Source organism: Bubalus bubalis, chromosome 8 (assembly GCF_019923935.1).
Source record: "Bubalus bubalis isolate 160015118507 breed Murrah chromosome 8, NDDB_SH_1, whole genome shotgun sequence".
NCBI lineage: Eukaryota > Metazoa > Chordata > Mammalia > Artiodactyla > Bovidae > Bubalus > Bubalus bubalis.
In genome coordinates, this window is record NC_059164.1 from 9,534,289 (window position 1) to 9,547,391 (window position 13,103).

The 13,103-nt window shown below is 41.3% G+C and overlaps 1 protein-coding gene across 3 annotated transcripts in view; it reads right to left on the reverse strand.

The window, feature by feature from the left end:
• Window positions 1–13,103, reverse strand: part of PEX1 (peroxisomal biogenesis factor 1) — a 77,208-nt gene that overhangs the window by 49,246 nt on the left and 14,859 nt on the right. For all 3 annotated transcript variants that reach the window (XM_006078338.4, XM_044947142.2, XM_044947143.2), the window contains 3 exons: window positions 7,354–7,468; window positions 6,501–7,255; window positions 4,576–4,695 (listed from right to left, as the gene is read on the reverse strand). In XM_006078338.4, the coding sequence (XP_006078400.4) occupies window positions 4,576–4,695; window positions 6,501–7,255; window positions 7,354–7,468 (990 nt within the window). The remainder of the gene's footprint in view (window positions 1–4,575; window positions 4,696–6,500; window positions 7,256–7,353; window positions 7,469–13,103) is intronic.

The window sequence follows — 13,103 nt, forward strand, 5'->3', positions numbered from 1 at the left end:
GAGGCGGGGACTGGCTGGGGCTCGCTGTGAGGACAAGGACAGCGGTGGCAGGGGCTCCAGGCACTGTTCAGGGGCGTGAGCTCTCCCGGAGGCCTGGCATCCCCAACAGCCTGCAGGCTCCAGCACTGGGACGCCCTAGAACCACCACCAGGGCGGGAGCACAGCCCAGCTCAGGAACAGGCAGGCTGCCCAAATGTCTCCCTGAGCCAACAGCTGCCCCCAAACACACCCTTTGACACAGCCCTGCCGAAAGACAGACAAGCCCCAGACCCACACACCGGGGGGCAGGCAGCAGTCTCTCCCAACAGGAGGCCTGCACACGCCCCTGGATCAACCTCACCAACTAGGGGGAAGACACCAGAAGCAAGAAGAACCACAAGCCTGTAGCCTGAGGAACAGAGACCACAAACACAGAAAGTTAGAAAGTATGACCCAGCTGAGAAACACGTTCCAGACAAAGAAATTGGATAAAACCCCAGAAGAACAACTAAGTAACGTAGAGACAGGCAATCTGCCTGGAAAAGAATTCAGGGTAATTAGAGTAAAGATGACTCAGGATCTCAACAAAAGAATCATGGCACAGACAGAGGCACAAGAATGTTTAACGAAGAACCAGAAGCTTGAAAAAACAAGCAGAGATTTAGGAGAGGTGGCAAGAAGACACAGAAGAAGTGTACAAAAAAAGCTCTTAATGACCCGGATAACAAAGACAGTGTTGTCCCTCAGCAAGAGCCAGACTTCCTGGAGTGTGAACTTAAGTGGGCCTTAGGAAGAAGCATTACTGGTGATGGGATTCCAGCTGAGCTATTTCAAATCCTGGAAGATGATGCTGTTAAAAGTGCTCCACTCAATATGTTAGCAAATTTGGAAAACTCAGCAGTGGCCACAGGAGTGCAAAAGGTCCGTTTTCATTCCAAACCAAAGAAGGGCAGTGCCAAAGAATGTAAAAACTACCATACATTTGCACTCATTTCTCATGCTAGTAAAGTTATACTCAAAAATTCTTCAAGGTAGGCTTCAGCAATACTTAAAAACCAAGACCTTCCAGGTGTACAAGCTGGACTTAGAAAAGGCAGATGAACCAAGATCAAACTGCCAAGATTCACTGGATCATAGACAAAGCAAGGGAATTCCAGAAAAAAAAAAAACTACTTCTGCTTCACTGACTATGGGAAAGCCAATCACAACAAACTGTGGAAAATTCTTAGAGATGGGAATACCAGACCATCTTACCTGTCTGCTGAGAAAACTGTATGCTGGTCAGGAAGCAAGAGAATCTTACATGGAACAGCAGACTGGTTCAAACTTGAGAAAGGAGTAAGTCAAAGCTGTATATTGTCACCCTGCATATTTAACTTAGACACTACATTATGCGAAATACTGGGCTGGATGAGTTACAAGCTGGAATCAAGACTGCTGGGAGAAATATCAACAACCTCAGATATGCAGATGACACCACCCTAATGGCACAAAGTGAAGAGGAACTAAAAAGCCTCCTGATGAAGGTGAAAGAGGAGAGTGAAAAAGATGGCTTACAACTCAGCACTCAAAAAGCTAACATCATGACATTTGGTCCCATCACTTCATGGCAAACAGATGGGGAAAAAGTAGAAGCAGTGACAGTGTCTCTTCTTCTGTTCCAAAATCACTGTGGACAGTGACTGCAGCCATGAAATCAGAAGCTAGCTTCTTGGGCAGCAAGCTGTGACAAACCTACAGTTGTATTAAAAAGCAAAGACATCACTTCACTGACAAATGTCCGTACAGTCAAAGCCAGGGTCTTTGCACTACTCATGTATCGATGAGAGAATTAGACCATAAAGAAGGCTGAGTGCCAAAGAATTGATGCTTTCAAATTGTGGTGCTGGAGAAGATGCTTGAGAGTCCCTTGAACTGCAGGAGATTAAACTAGTCAATCCTAAAGGAAATCAGTCCTGAATATTCACTGAAAGGACTGACGCTGAAACTCTAATACTTTGGCCACCTGATGCGAAGAGCTGACTCACTGGAATCTGATGCTAGGGAAGATTAAAGGCAAAAGGAGAAGAGGTCAGCAGAGGATGAGATGGTTAGATGGCATCACCAACTCAATGGATATGAGTCTGAACAATCTCTGGCAGATAGTGAAGGACAGGGAGGCCTGGTTGCTGCAGTCCATGGGGTCGCACGCACAGAGTCAGACATGACTTTGCAACTAAACAAACAACTAATTCAGTTTGTTGTAAAACACTGTAAAGTAACTATAATCTAATTTTAAAAATTCTTAGAGGAAAACATAGCCAGAACACTCTGACATAAATCATACTAATTGAATTACTTCTATTTCAGACAGAAAAAGATTTCACTTACATGTTGAATCTAAAAAAATGATACAAATTTATTTACAAAACAGAAACAAGACTCACAGATTCCAAAAACAACTTATGGTTATCAAAGTGCAAAGGTGGAGGGAAGATAAATTAGGAGTTTGAGATTAACATATACACACTACTGTATATAAAATAATCACAAGGAACTACTGTATAGCACAGAGAACTCCAGTCAATATTCTGTAAGAATCTACATGGGACAAGAAGCTGAAAAAGAATGGATATATGTAGAACTGAATCAATGTGCTATACATCTGAAACTAACACAACACTGTAAATCAACTGTACTCTAAAGTAAATCAACTGTAACACAAAGCACAAATCAGAAAACAACTGAAGACCAAACAATCAGAAAGTTAAAACTACAAACCAGTGAATAAGTTAAATGCTCAGTTGCATACTATTATGGAAATGGCATGTATTCTATTTGTTTTCTTCTTCTCTAGTCACAAAATATAAACTATTTTATCTGAGGTTCCATCAAGCAGAAAGATCTGTTAAAATGATTTTATAATGACCTTGACATAATGACCATCATTATCCAGAGGATCCAGAAGTATAATGCAAATTATTAGAGAAGGATTAAATCATGTTTGGCATTTTTTAAACATATAATAATTTTCCTGTGTTACAATTCTCTGAGAACTGGTAATCTATGTTGGTACAGATGATAACACTCTAAAAGAAAATAAATGAAAGTCGCTCAGTTGCGTCTGACTCTTTGGACCCCATGGACTATACAGTCTATGGAATTCTGCAGGATAGAATACTGGAGTGGGTAGCTTTTCCCTTCTCCAGGGAGTCTTCCTGACCAAGGAACCGAACTGGGGTCTCCTGCATTGCAGCCATGGAGAAGGAAATGGCAACCCACTCCAGTGTTCTTGCCTGGATAATCCCATGGATGGAGAAGCCTGGTGGGCTGCAGTCCATGGGGTCGCACAGAGTCGGACACGGCTGAATCGCCTTAGCAGCAGCAGCATTGCAGCCAGATTCTTTACCAACTGAGCTATCAGGGAAACCTGATAATACTCTAAAGAGATTTTAAAATTAAGTTCCATACTTCAATTCCTGACCATATCAGTTTCTATCAAAATTAAGTGTTGAAAAGTAAAACAGTCTAGCTCTCTTTTACACTGCACTGTTAATACTGAAACGTGAGAATTTTCTTAAAAAACTGCCCAGATGTAGCAAAAAGATCAATCCTTTAAATGCCAAATTATCCATATTTGCATTGGCACAATGTATGTTATATGTATATCATGTATTAAAGACTTCTTGCAGACTTTCCTGGTGGTCCAGGCCTGCCAATGAAGGGGACACAGGTTTGATCCCTGGTCCAGGAAGATCCCACATGCCATGGGGCAACTAAGCTCAAGCGCCACGAGTACTGAGCCCACACTCTGCAACAGGAGAAGCCACTGCAGGGAGAAGCTTGTGCGCTGCAACTAGAGAGCAGCCCCTGCTCGCTGCAACTAGAGAACGCCTGCCGGCAGCAACCAAGTTCCAGAGCAGGGGAAAAAAAAAGACTTTTTGGTTTCTCAAATAGGTAAACAATACCATTTGATCTAGCAATTCAACTCCTAGGTATGTACCCAAAAGAACTGAAAGTAGGGACTCAAATATCTGTATATCAATATTCACAGCAGCAGTGATCACAAGAGTCTTTTTAAAAAAAAACAGAAATAACCCCATGTCCATCAACAGATGAATAAACAACATGTATATATACATACAATGGCATACTATGCAGCCATAAACAGGAATGAAGTTTGATATATGCTGTAGTGTGGATAAACCCTGACAACATGTTAAATGAAATAACAGAGACACAAAGGAAAATACTGTATGATTCCACTTACATATAAGATCTAGAATAAGCAAATTCAGAGACTGATCACAGTTGAGAATTGGGGGAGGAAAATGTGGGAGTGATTGCTTAATGGGCACAAAGTTTCTATTCAGGGGATGGGAAAGTTTCAGAAATAGTGATGGTTTCATGTCATAAACATACTTAATGGCACTAAATTGCAGTTAAAGAGTTAAAACAGCATTTTATATGTGTTTTATTACAATAAAACCAAAAGACAATAAGACTTCTTTGCCCTTCTAGAATAAAGGAGTACATTCTTATTACTTAGCTAAAGCAACTAGAAATTTTACCATGCATGTAAAATAATTGTGATATAACATATAAATGTGAACTCACTAAGCTTTCTGTAGGTTGTAGTTTTAGAGATCTTGGAATGTTAGGGGTAATTTCCACTGGAGTTATTCTGACGACTGCATGCATTTCTATATTTAGTCTCTTTCTCAGGTTATCTGGAATCTGAAATATATAAAAATGAATTTAAAATATAAATGTTAAAATCTTGATTAAGAAATATTCCACAGCATAAACAATGATATTAATTTCTATCAACTCAGGTGAATGATAAGATACTGCCATGATTGACAATATAGGTGGGCATTCAGGTACTAACATTTCAATTTTTCCCTACAGTTGTTTCTTTAACGTCCTCTTCAGAAGGTGATCACTTTTGGTCTCTCCGGTTAAGCCAGCCTGAGTTCCTGGTGGCAGCTAACTGCCACCTCTCACTGGCCACCCTCCCAGCCTGACCGCAGAGTGCAGGCTCCTCACCGCCGTCTCTCCTGGTCTCTAGGATTCGGCCACCACTTTTTCACCCCATCCTCACCATATAACATCAAGGAAATAACAGTGTTTCCTGCCTAATGGCAGAATGATTATCAGAAACAGACAGGTCCATTAACAAGTTCAGACAATATGATTTTCAAGATGCAGTGGGACCTTCTTGAGTAAGAGATTAGAGATAACAGAAAATATGAGGCAGGGTTGGAGCTTTAAGAATGATGTAGGCTGAAGAGATTACAACCTGTAAGTCACCGACCTCAAGGTCCAAGCTGTGAGAGTAAAAGAAACCTACTAAGGAGACTCCCTTTCCTTTCCATCGTTCTTCCCTGTTCCAATAATCTTCCTTCAAAATTAGGTTAAAATAAAGGAGGCTGGTGACTCATTTCCTGTAAAATTAGCATCTGAAGTTGGGATGAGGAGAGGAAATGCTGTTGCGCTACTTTCGCTCGCCATCACAGTAAAGGAACAGTACCAGCAGGGCAAGGAGCTTTCTGGGTGCCTCTGAACCCCGGTCATCTCACGCCGTGGGTCTCTCCCTACACTGGGCATTTCCCCCAGTACATACCAAGATATTCCTTTGCTTTCAAGAAGGTGGAAGCAAATCTTCAGGCATTAAAGATGTGAGGCTTCGTAGGGCACTCCATTTGAAGCATGAACTCAAGAGTCAGCCTGCCAGGGTTTGAATCCTCATTCTACTTACTGACTTGTTACCCCAGGCAGGTAATTTTGACCTCTCTGGGCCTGTACCTATCTTAGCTTTACCTGTCCAAGTTTATTCGCCAGAAACACACACAAACCTTACCCAAACAAGGACTTTACCCTGCAACCAGAATGTGTCCCCACGGGGGCTGCTGTTGTCGTTAGGCACTCCGTCGTGTCCGAGTCTTTGTGACCCCATGGACTGTAGCCGGCCAGGTTCCTCCATCCATGGGATTCTCCAGGCAAGAATCCTGGAGTGGGTTGCCATTTCCTTCTCCAGGAGATCTTTCCAAACTAGGGATTAAACCCTGGTCTCCTGCATTGCAGGCAGATTCTTTACCATCTGAGCCACCAGAGAAGACTAGAGGAGGGGGGACTTTAAATAGTATTTATTACACTGGTTTTCAACTTGTGCATAAAATATTATAATATTTTAGTTCAAAATTTGGGCAAGTTCAAGCAACATAAAATTATTTTCTAAGATTTATACTAAACCATTTGCTATACACCAGAAACAAACAACATTGTAAATCAACTATAGTACAATTTGGGGCTTCCCTGGTGGCTCAGACAGTAAAGAATCTGCCTGCAATGCGGGAGACCCAGGTTCAATACCTGGGTTGGCAAGATCCCTTGGAGAAGGAATGACTACCCACTCCAGTATTCTTGCCTGGAGAATTCCATGGATAGCGGAGCCTGGAGAGCTATAGTCCATGGGGTTGCAAAGAGTCGGACTCAACTGAGCAACTAACACAATATTTTTTACAGAAAGACATACTAACCCAGACTTTCCCAAGATGAAGCACGTCTAAGTTTTTGGTGTATTTAATGGCATTCTTCAGTTCCTCAAGTCCATTCCAGACTACCTTTAGCACACAGGCCTTGCCAGCTTTGTGACTATGGTCTGGGCTAACCTGTTTTTGATCTAGAGGCTCTGACATCTGCTTCTCTTTTTCAGGTGCTTTTGTTCTACTTTGCTGTTGCTTTGGAGAAAGCAGTTTCACTAGCTTTCCATAGGTCACAGTGAAGCTGGGCTCCACATCAAAATATTCCTGGTCCCATGGAAATACATGAATGGCATAATGTTTGTGAAACACAGAAGTTGCTGATGCCTTACACATGCTGGGAGGCTGGGATTTGCATACTCTGAAAATATTGTCCAGAGGAACAGCTGCTGACTGCATGTTTTTGAAAGCATTGACTTCAGTTAACCCCCAGGATGTGTCTCGTTTCTTCTCAGACCCAGAAGAAAAAATGCTTCCTATCATAGTCCATAAGCTTGGGATAAATGATGAGTCAATTCTACTCTCTGATTCTCTTTCTTTAGACCCAGCGACTCCTACAGTATTTGATTGAAGTTGCTTGGTTTGAAGTTCTTTTGTCAATCCTTTTTGGTCTCTTCCATAATAATGAAATTTCCCAGGTATATCCTCTGCTTCTGAAAATGTACTCTCTTTGGCTTGGCGGGTCTTTGGCTGAATCAGGAGTCTGCTGTCGGTTTCCAGCCTTCCATAAGGAGCATCTGGTATCAGCGCAGCTGTACAGAAAACAAGGGTCATTAGTGAGCACTGACCTCTGCTCTGGAGTCAACGCGACAGTGAAGAGTACGACAGAAAGTGTTACAACAGCACCTACCAATCTGGATAAATATGTAAGTCTGCTGATCAACCCAGACCGGAAACATGGCTTTTGGAAAAACTATTCGAATCTGATCTAGAAGGTGCTGTTCAAGAGAAGCAGCATGCAGCTCCTAGAAATAAACAAAAAGGTCAGTTCCCTTTACATTTTGTCTATTTCATGTTTAGAAAGGAAACCTCAACTCTTTCTTATAAAGCAAACCTACTTGGTTTAGGACACCACTCAGAGAAAAGAAATCTAAAGACACCAATATTTTGGGGGATCAGATCGAGATGGAGGAAGAGTAGGATGGGGAGCTCCCCTTCTCCCACAAATGTATCAAAAATACATCTGCATGTGCAACTGTTCTCACAGAACATCTAGTGAACATTGGTAGAACATTTTCTAGATTTCCAAGGGGCAAAAAATCTCCATTTAACTGTGAAGGACAAAACAAAGAAAAAGAGAGAGAGAGAGAAAGGAATCTGGACAGGAGCTATGAGAGGGGAAAGGTTTCTCCTCGCTTGGAAGCCCTGTCACAGGCAGAGAGATCAGTGGGGACAGAGGAGGGGCTCTGGAGTCTCAGAGAGCATCGCAACTGGTTTACAGAGGGCAACGTAGAGACAGACCCACAAAGATGGTCAGTACTGCCACCAGGCCCTGCCCAGTCTCAGACGCTCATCCACGGAGGCAGGTGGGGGCTGAGGCTCAGGCTTCAGAGGCAGAACTGGGGAGAGGACTGGGGTTGGCAGTATGGACAGCCCAAGGGGACTAGCATGTCACGTGCCCCAACCAAGGGAATATGGGGATAAGCCTGGGCCCACCAGAGAGGTAAGGTGATATTGTTAGGGGGCATGCAAGGAGAGGCGCAGGATCTCCACAGAACTCCTCTCCCTCTGTGTGGGCACCACCTACATGAGCTCCAGGGTAGGCACAAGCAGCCGCTACCACCTCAGACTCGAGGTAGCGGCAGACTGCGGCAGGCAGCACGCCCTGCCACCACCCAGGATCCCATGACTGAGCGCCGACTGCTGCCCTTGCCTTTTTGGGACTGTGCATGGGCCAAGCACCTGCACACCCCTTATCAAGTGGATAATGGACAGCACACGCAGAGAAAAGAGACAGCAAGCTTTCAAACTGAAAACAACCCTCAAAGAAGTGTTACATCCACACAAGCTATGTAGGGACGCCCTCACATATAAAGAGTCCTCCAAGGCTACAGTACATGACTATTTCTCCTAAACTAAAAGACTAAGAGAAATATAAGTAAAATGAAGCAGGAACTTCTCCCAACTAAAAGACCAAGAGAATTCCCCTAAAGGAATGGTGAAACAGACCTCGTCAGTCTAATGGATACCAACTTCAAAAAGAGGCAATGAAAATGCTAAGGGAATTAAGAAAGGCTATCATCAGAAATGCAAACTGCTATAGAAAGGAACTAGGGACTATAAGGAGCCAAGAAAAGTTAGAAAATTCATTTGCCAAGATAAAAGTTGAGCTAAAGGTAATTAATACCAGAATAAATAATGCAAAAGAAGGAATAAGTGATCTGAAAGACAGAACAAAGGAAATTACATGAAACAGCAGACAGAAAGCCAAATGAAAAAAATTAAAGCAATATGAGACCCACTGGATAATAATACAAAGTGCGTTGATCTATGTGTAATATGTTTTCCATAAGGAGAAGAGAAAAGGGGATTGAAAGTGTATTTGAAGAGATTATGACTAAAACTTCTCAAACCTAAAGAACCGAACAGATATCCAGATATAGGAAGTGCAGAGGATGCTAAACAATGTGAATCCAAACAGACCTACACCGAGACATACTATAATAAAAATGGCAAAAGTTAAAGAGGATTCTAAAGGCAGCAAGACAAAAACAAAGAGTTAATTACAAGGGAACCCCCATAAGCCTATCAGCTGATTTCTCTACAGAAACACTGCAGGCCAAAAGGAGCGGCAAAATATATTCAAAGTTTTGAAAGGGAAAATTCTGCAATCTAGAATATTCTATCCAGCAAGATTATTGTTTAGAATAAGAAGAAAAATACAGAATTTCTCAGGCAAGCAAAAACTAAATGAATACACCAATAGTAAAACTGTGGAAACATTAAAAGATCTCTAAATAGAAAAGAAGCAAGGAGATATAGAAAGGGAGAAATCATGACTGGAAAGTAAATCATTTAAGCTGGCTAGTATAAATATCCAAAAAAAAGGAAAAAATCTATTTGTGAAAGTGATGATAAATACAAGCAACAGCAAAAAGATAAACATGAAGATATAAAAAAGGACATTAAAATCATAAGATGTGGGGAAGGACAGTAAGAAAATGCACATTCTTTTTTTTTTTTAGGATATGTTTGAGCAGATATGACTATCAGTTTAGGGCAAGCAGATATACAAAAGGGTTAACATATTTAAAAAACAGGGCAGTCACAAATCAAAAACATAAAAGAAATGCACAAAACCCAAAAGAACATAAGCATAAGGTAAACCATCAAACCACAAAAAGAAAGAGGAAGAAAAAGAATCAACTGGAAAACGAGGTTTAATATGGCAATACATACATATGTATCAATAATTACCTTAAATGTCATTGAACTGAATACTCCAATCAAAAGACAGAGTGGCAGCAGACTGGATTAAAAAAAAAAAAAGGCTGCAATATGCAGCCTGTATGAGACCCACCTTGTGGCAAAGGACACAGATTAGAAGTAAGGGGACAGAAAAAGATATCTCATGTATTAGAAATAAAAGGAAAGCAGAAACTGCAATACTTAACATCAGGCAAAACAGATTTAAAAACAAGGCCAAAGAGAAAGATAAAGGACACCATATAATGGTAGAAGGAGCAATACAAGAAGATATTATACTTGTCCACATACATGCACCTAATCCAGGAGCATCCAAATACATAAAACACATACTAACAGACATAAGGGCTTCCTTGGTGGTTCAGTGGTAAAGAATCTGCCTCTAATACGGGAGACGTGGGTTCAATCCTTAGGTTGGGAAGATCCCCTGGAGAAGAAAATGGCAACCCACTCCAGTATTCTTGCCTGGGAAATCCCATGGGCAGAAGGAGCCTGGATGACTACAGTCCACCGGGTCAGAAAGAGTTGGACACAACTTAGTGACTAAACAATAGACATAAAGGGAGAAACTGACAGGAAGACAATAATAGTAGGAGACTTTGACAGCCCACTCACATCAAAGAACAGATCTAGACAGAAAATCAATAAGGCAACAGGAATCCTAAACGACCCAATAGAACAGTTACACTTAATTCATATTTTCAGGACATTACATCCCCCCAAAGTAGAATATACATTCTTTTCAAGTGCACATGGAACATTTTCTAGGACTGTTGGCTTCACAGGTGAATTCTACCAAACATACAAAGAATAATTTATACTGGGCCTTTTCAAACTCTTCTAAAAGACGGAAAAGGAGGGTACACTCCAAAAGATATTCTATATAGCCACCATCATCCTGATACCAAAACCAGACAAAGATACATCAGAAAAGAAAGGCACAGTCCAGTATCTCTGTTGACTACAGATGCAAAAATTCTCAACAGAATGTTAGCAAACTGAATCCAACAACACGTAAGAGATCATACACCACTACTAACTGAGATGCATTCCAAATTCACAAGGATAGTTTAACACATGGAAATCAATCAATGTAATACACTACAGAAACAAAAGAAAAGTCAAAGAACACATGATCATCTCAACAGACCCAGAAAAAGAATCTGACAAAATTTAACACTCCTTCACAGATCACAGCCTTGTGATAGTGAAGGGACTCGAATAACTCAATGAAGTTATGAATCCTGCCATGCAGGGACACCCAAGACAGATGGGTCACAGTGGAGAGTTCTGACAAAAAGTGGTCCAATGGAGAAGCAAATGGCAAACCACTAGAGTATTCTTGCCGTGAGAACCCCATGAACAGTATGAATAGGCAAAAAGACATGACACAGTCTGGAAGGTGTCCAATATGCTACCTGGCAAAGAGCAGAGGGCAATTATTAATAGCTCCAGAAAGAATGAAGCATCTGGGCCAAAATGGAAACAACACTCCAGTTGTAGATGTGTCTCGTGGTGAAAGTAAAGTCCAATGCTGTAAGGAGCAACAGTGCATAGGATCCTGGAATGTTAGGTCCATGAAACAAGGTAAATTGCATATGGTCAAGCGGGAGATTGTAAGAGTGAACATCAACATTTTAGGAATCAGTAAATTAAAATGGATGGGAATGGGAGAATTTAATTCAGATGACCATTACATCTACTACTGTGGGCAAGAATCCCTTAGAAGAAATGAAGGAGCTGTCATAGTCAACAAGAGTCTGAAATGTAGTACTTGGGTGTACTCTTAAAAATGACAGAATGATCTCAGTTCATTTCAAGGCAAACCATTCAACATCACAGTAAACCAAGTCTATGCCCCAACCACTGATGCCAAAGAAACTGAAGTTGACCAGTTCTATGAAGACCTACAACATCTTCTAGAATTAACACCAAAAAAAATAAATAAATGTTCTTTCCATCATAAGGGACTAGAATGCAAAAGTAGAAAGCCAAGAGATACTGGGAATAGCAGGCAAGTTTGGCCTTGAAGTACAAAATGAAAACAGGGCATATGCTAACAAAATTTCATCCAGAGAACACACTGGTCATAGCAAAGCCCCTCTTTCAACAACACAAAAAGACAACTCTACACATGGACGTCACCAGACAGTCAATACCGAAATCAGGTTGATTATATTCTTTGCAACTAAGAATGGGGAAGCTCTATACAGTCAGCAAAAACAAGACCTGGAACTGACTGTGGCTCAGATCATCAACTTCTCATTGCATAAAAGTTCAGACTTAAACTGAATAAAGTAGGGAAAATGACTAGGCCATTCAGCTATGACCTAAGTCAAATCCCTTATGGTTATACAGTGAAGGTCTCGAATAGATTCAAGTAATTAGATCTGGTAGACAGAGTACCTGAAGAACTATGGATGGAGGTCTGTGACACTGTACAGGACGCATGACCAAAATCATCCCAAAGAAAAAGAAATGCGAGAAGGCAAGGACGTTGTCTGAGGAGGCTTTATAAGAGTTGAGGAAAGAAGAGAAGCAAAAAGTAAAGGAGAAAGGGAAAGACAGCCCCAACTGAATGCAGAGTTCCAGAAAACACCCAAGAGAGATAAGAAGGCCTTCTTAAACCAACAGTGCAAAGAAATAGAGGAAATCAATAGAATGGAAAAGACTAGAGATCTCTTCAAGAAAACTGGAGATATCAAGGGAACATTTCCTGCAAGGATGGGCACAATAAAGGACAGAATGGGTAAGGACCTAACAGAAGCAGAAGAGATTAAGAGATTAAGACAAGGTGACAAGAATACACAGAAGAACAATATAAAAGAGTTTTTAATGACCCAGATAACCACGATGGTGTGATCACTCACCTAGAGTCTGATATCCTGGAGTGTGAAGTCAAGTGGGCCTTAGGAAGCTTTACTAACAACAAAGCTAGGGGAGGTGATGGATTTCCAGCTGAGCTATTTCAAATCCTGAAAGATGATGCTGTGAAAGTGCTGCACTCAATATGTCAGCAAATTTGGAAAACTCAGCAGCGCCCATAGGACTGGAAAAGGTCAGTTTTCATTCCAATCCCAAAGGCAATGCTGAAGAATGTTCAAATCACTGTACAATTGCACTCATTTCACATGCTAGTAAGGTTATGGTCACAATACTTCAAGCTAAGGCTTC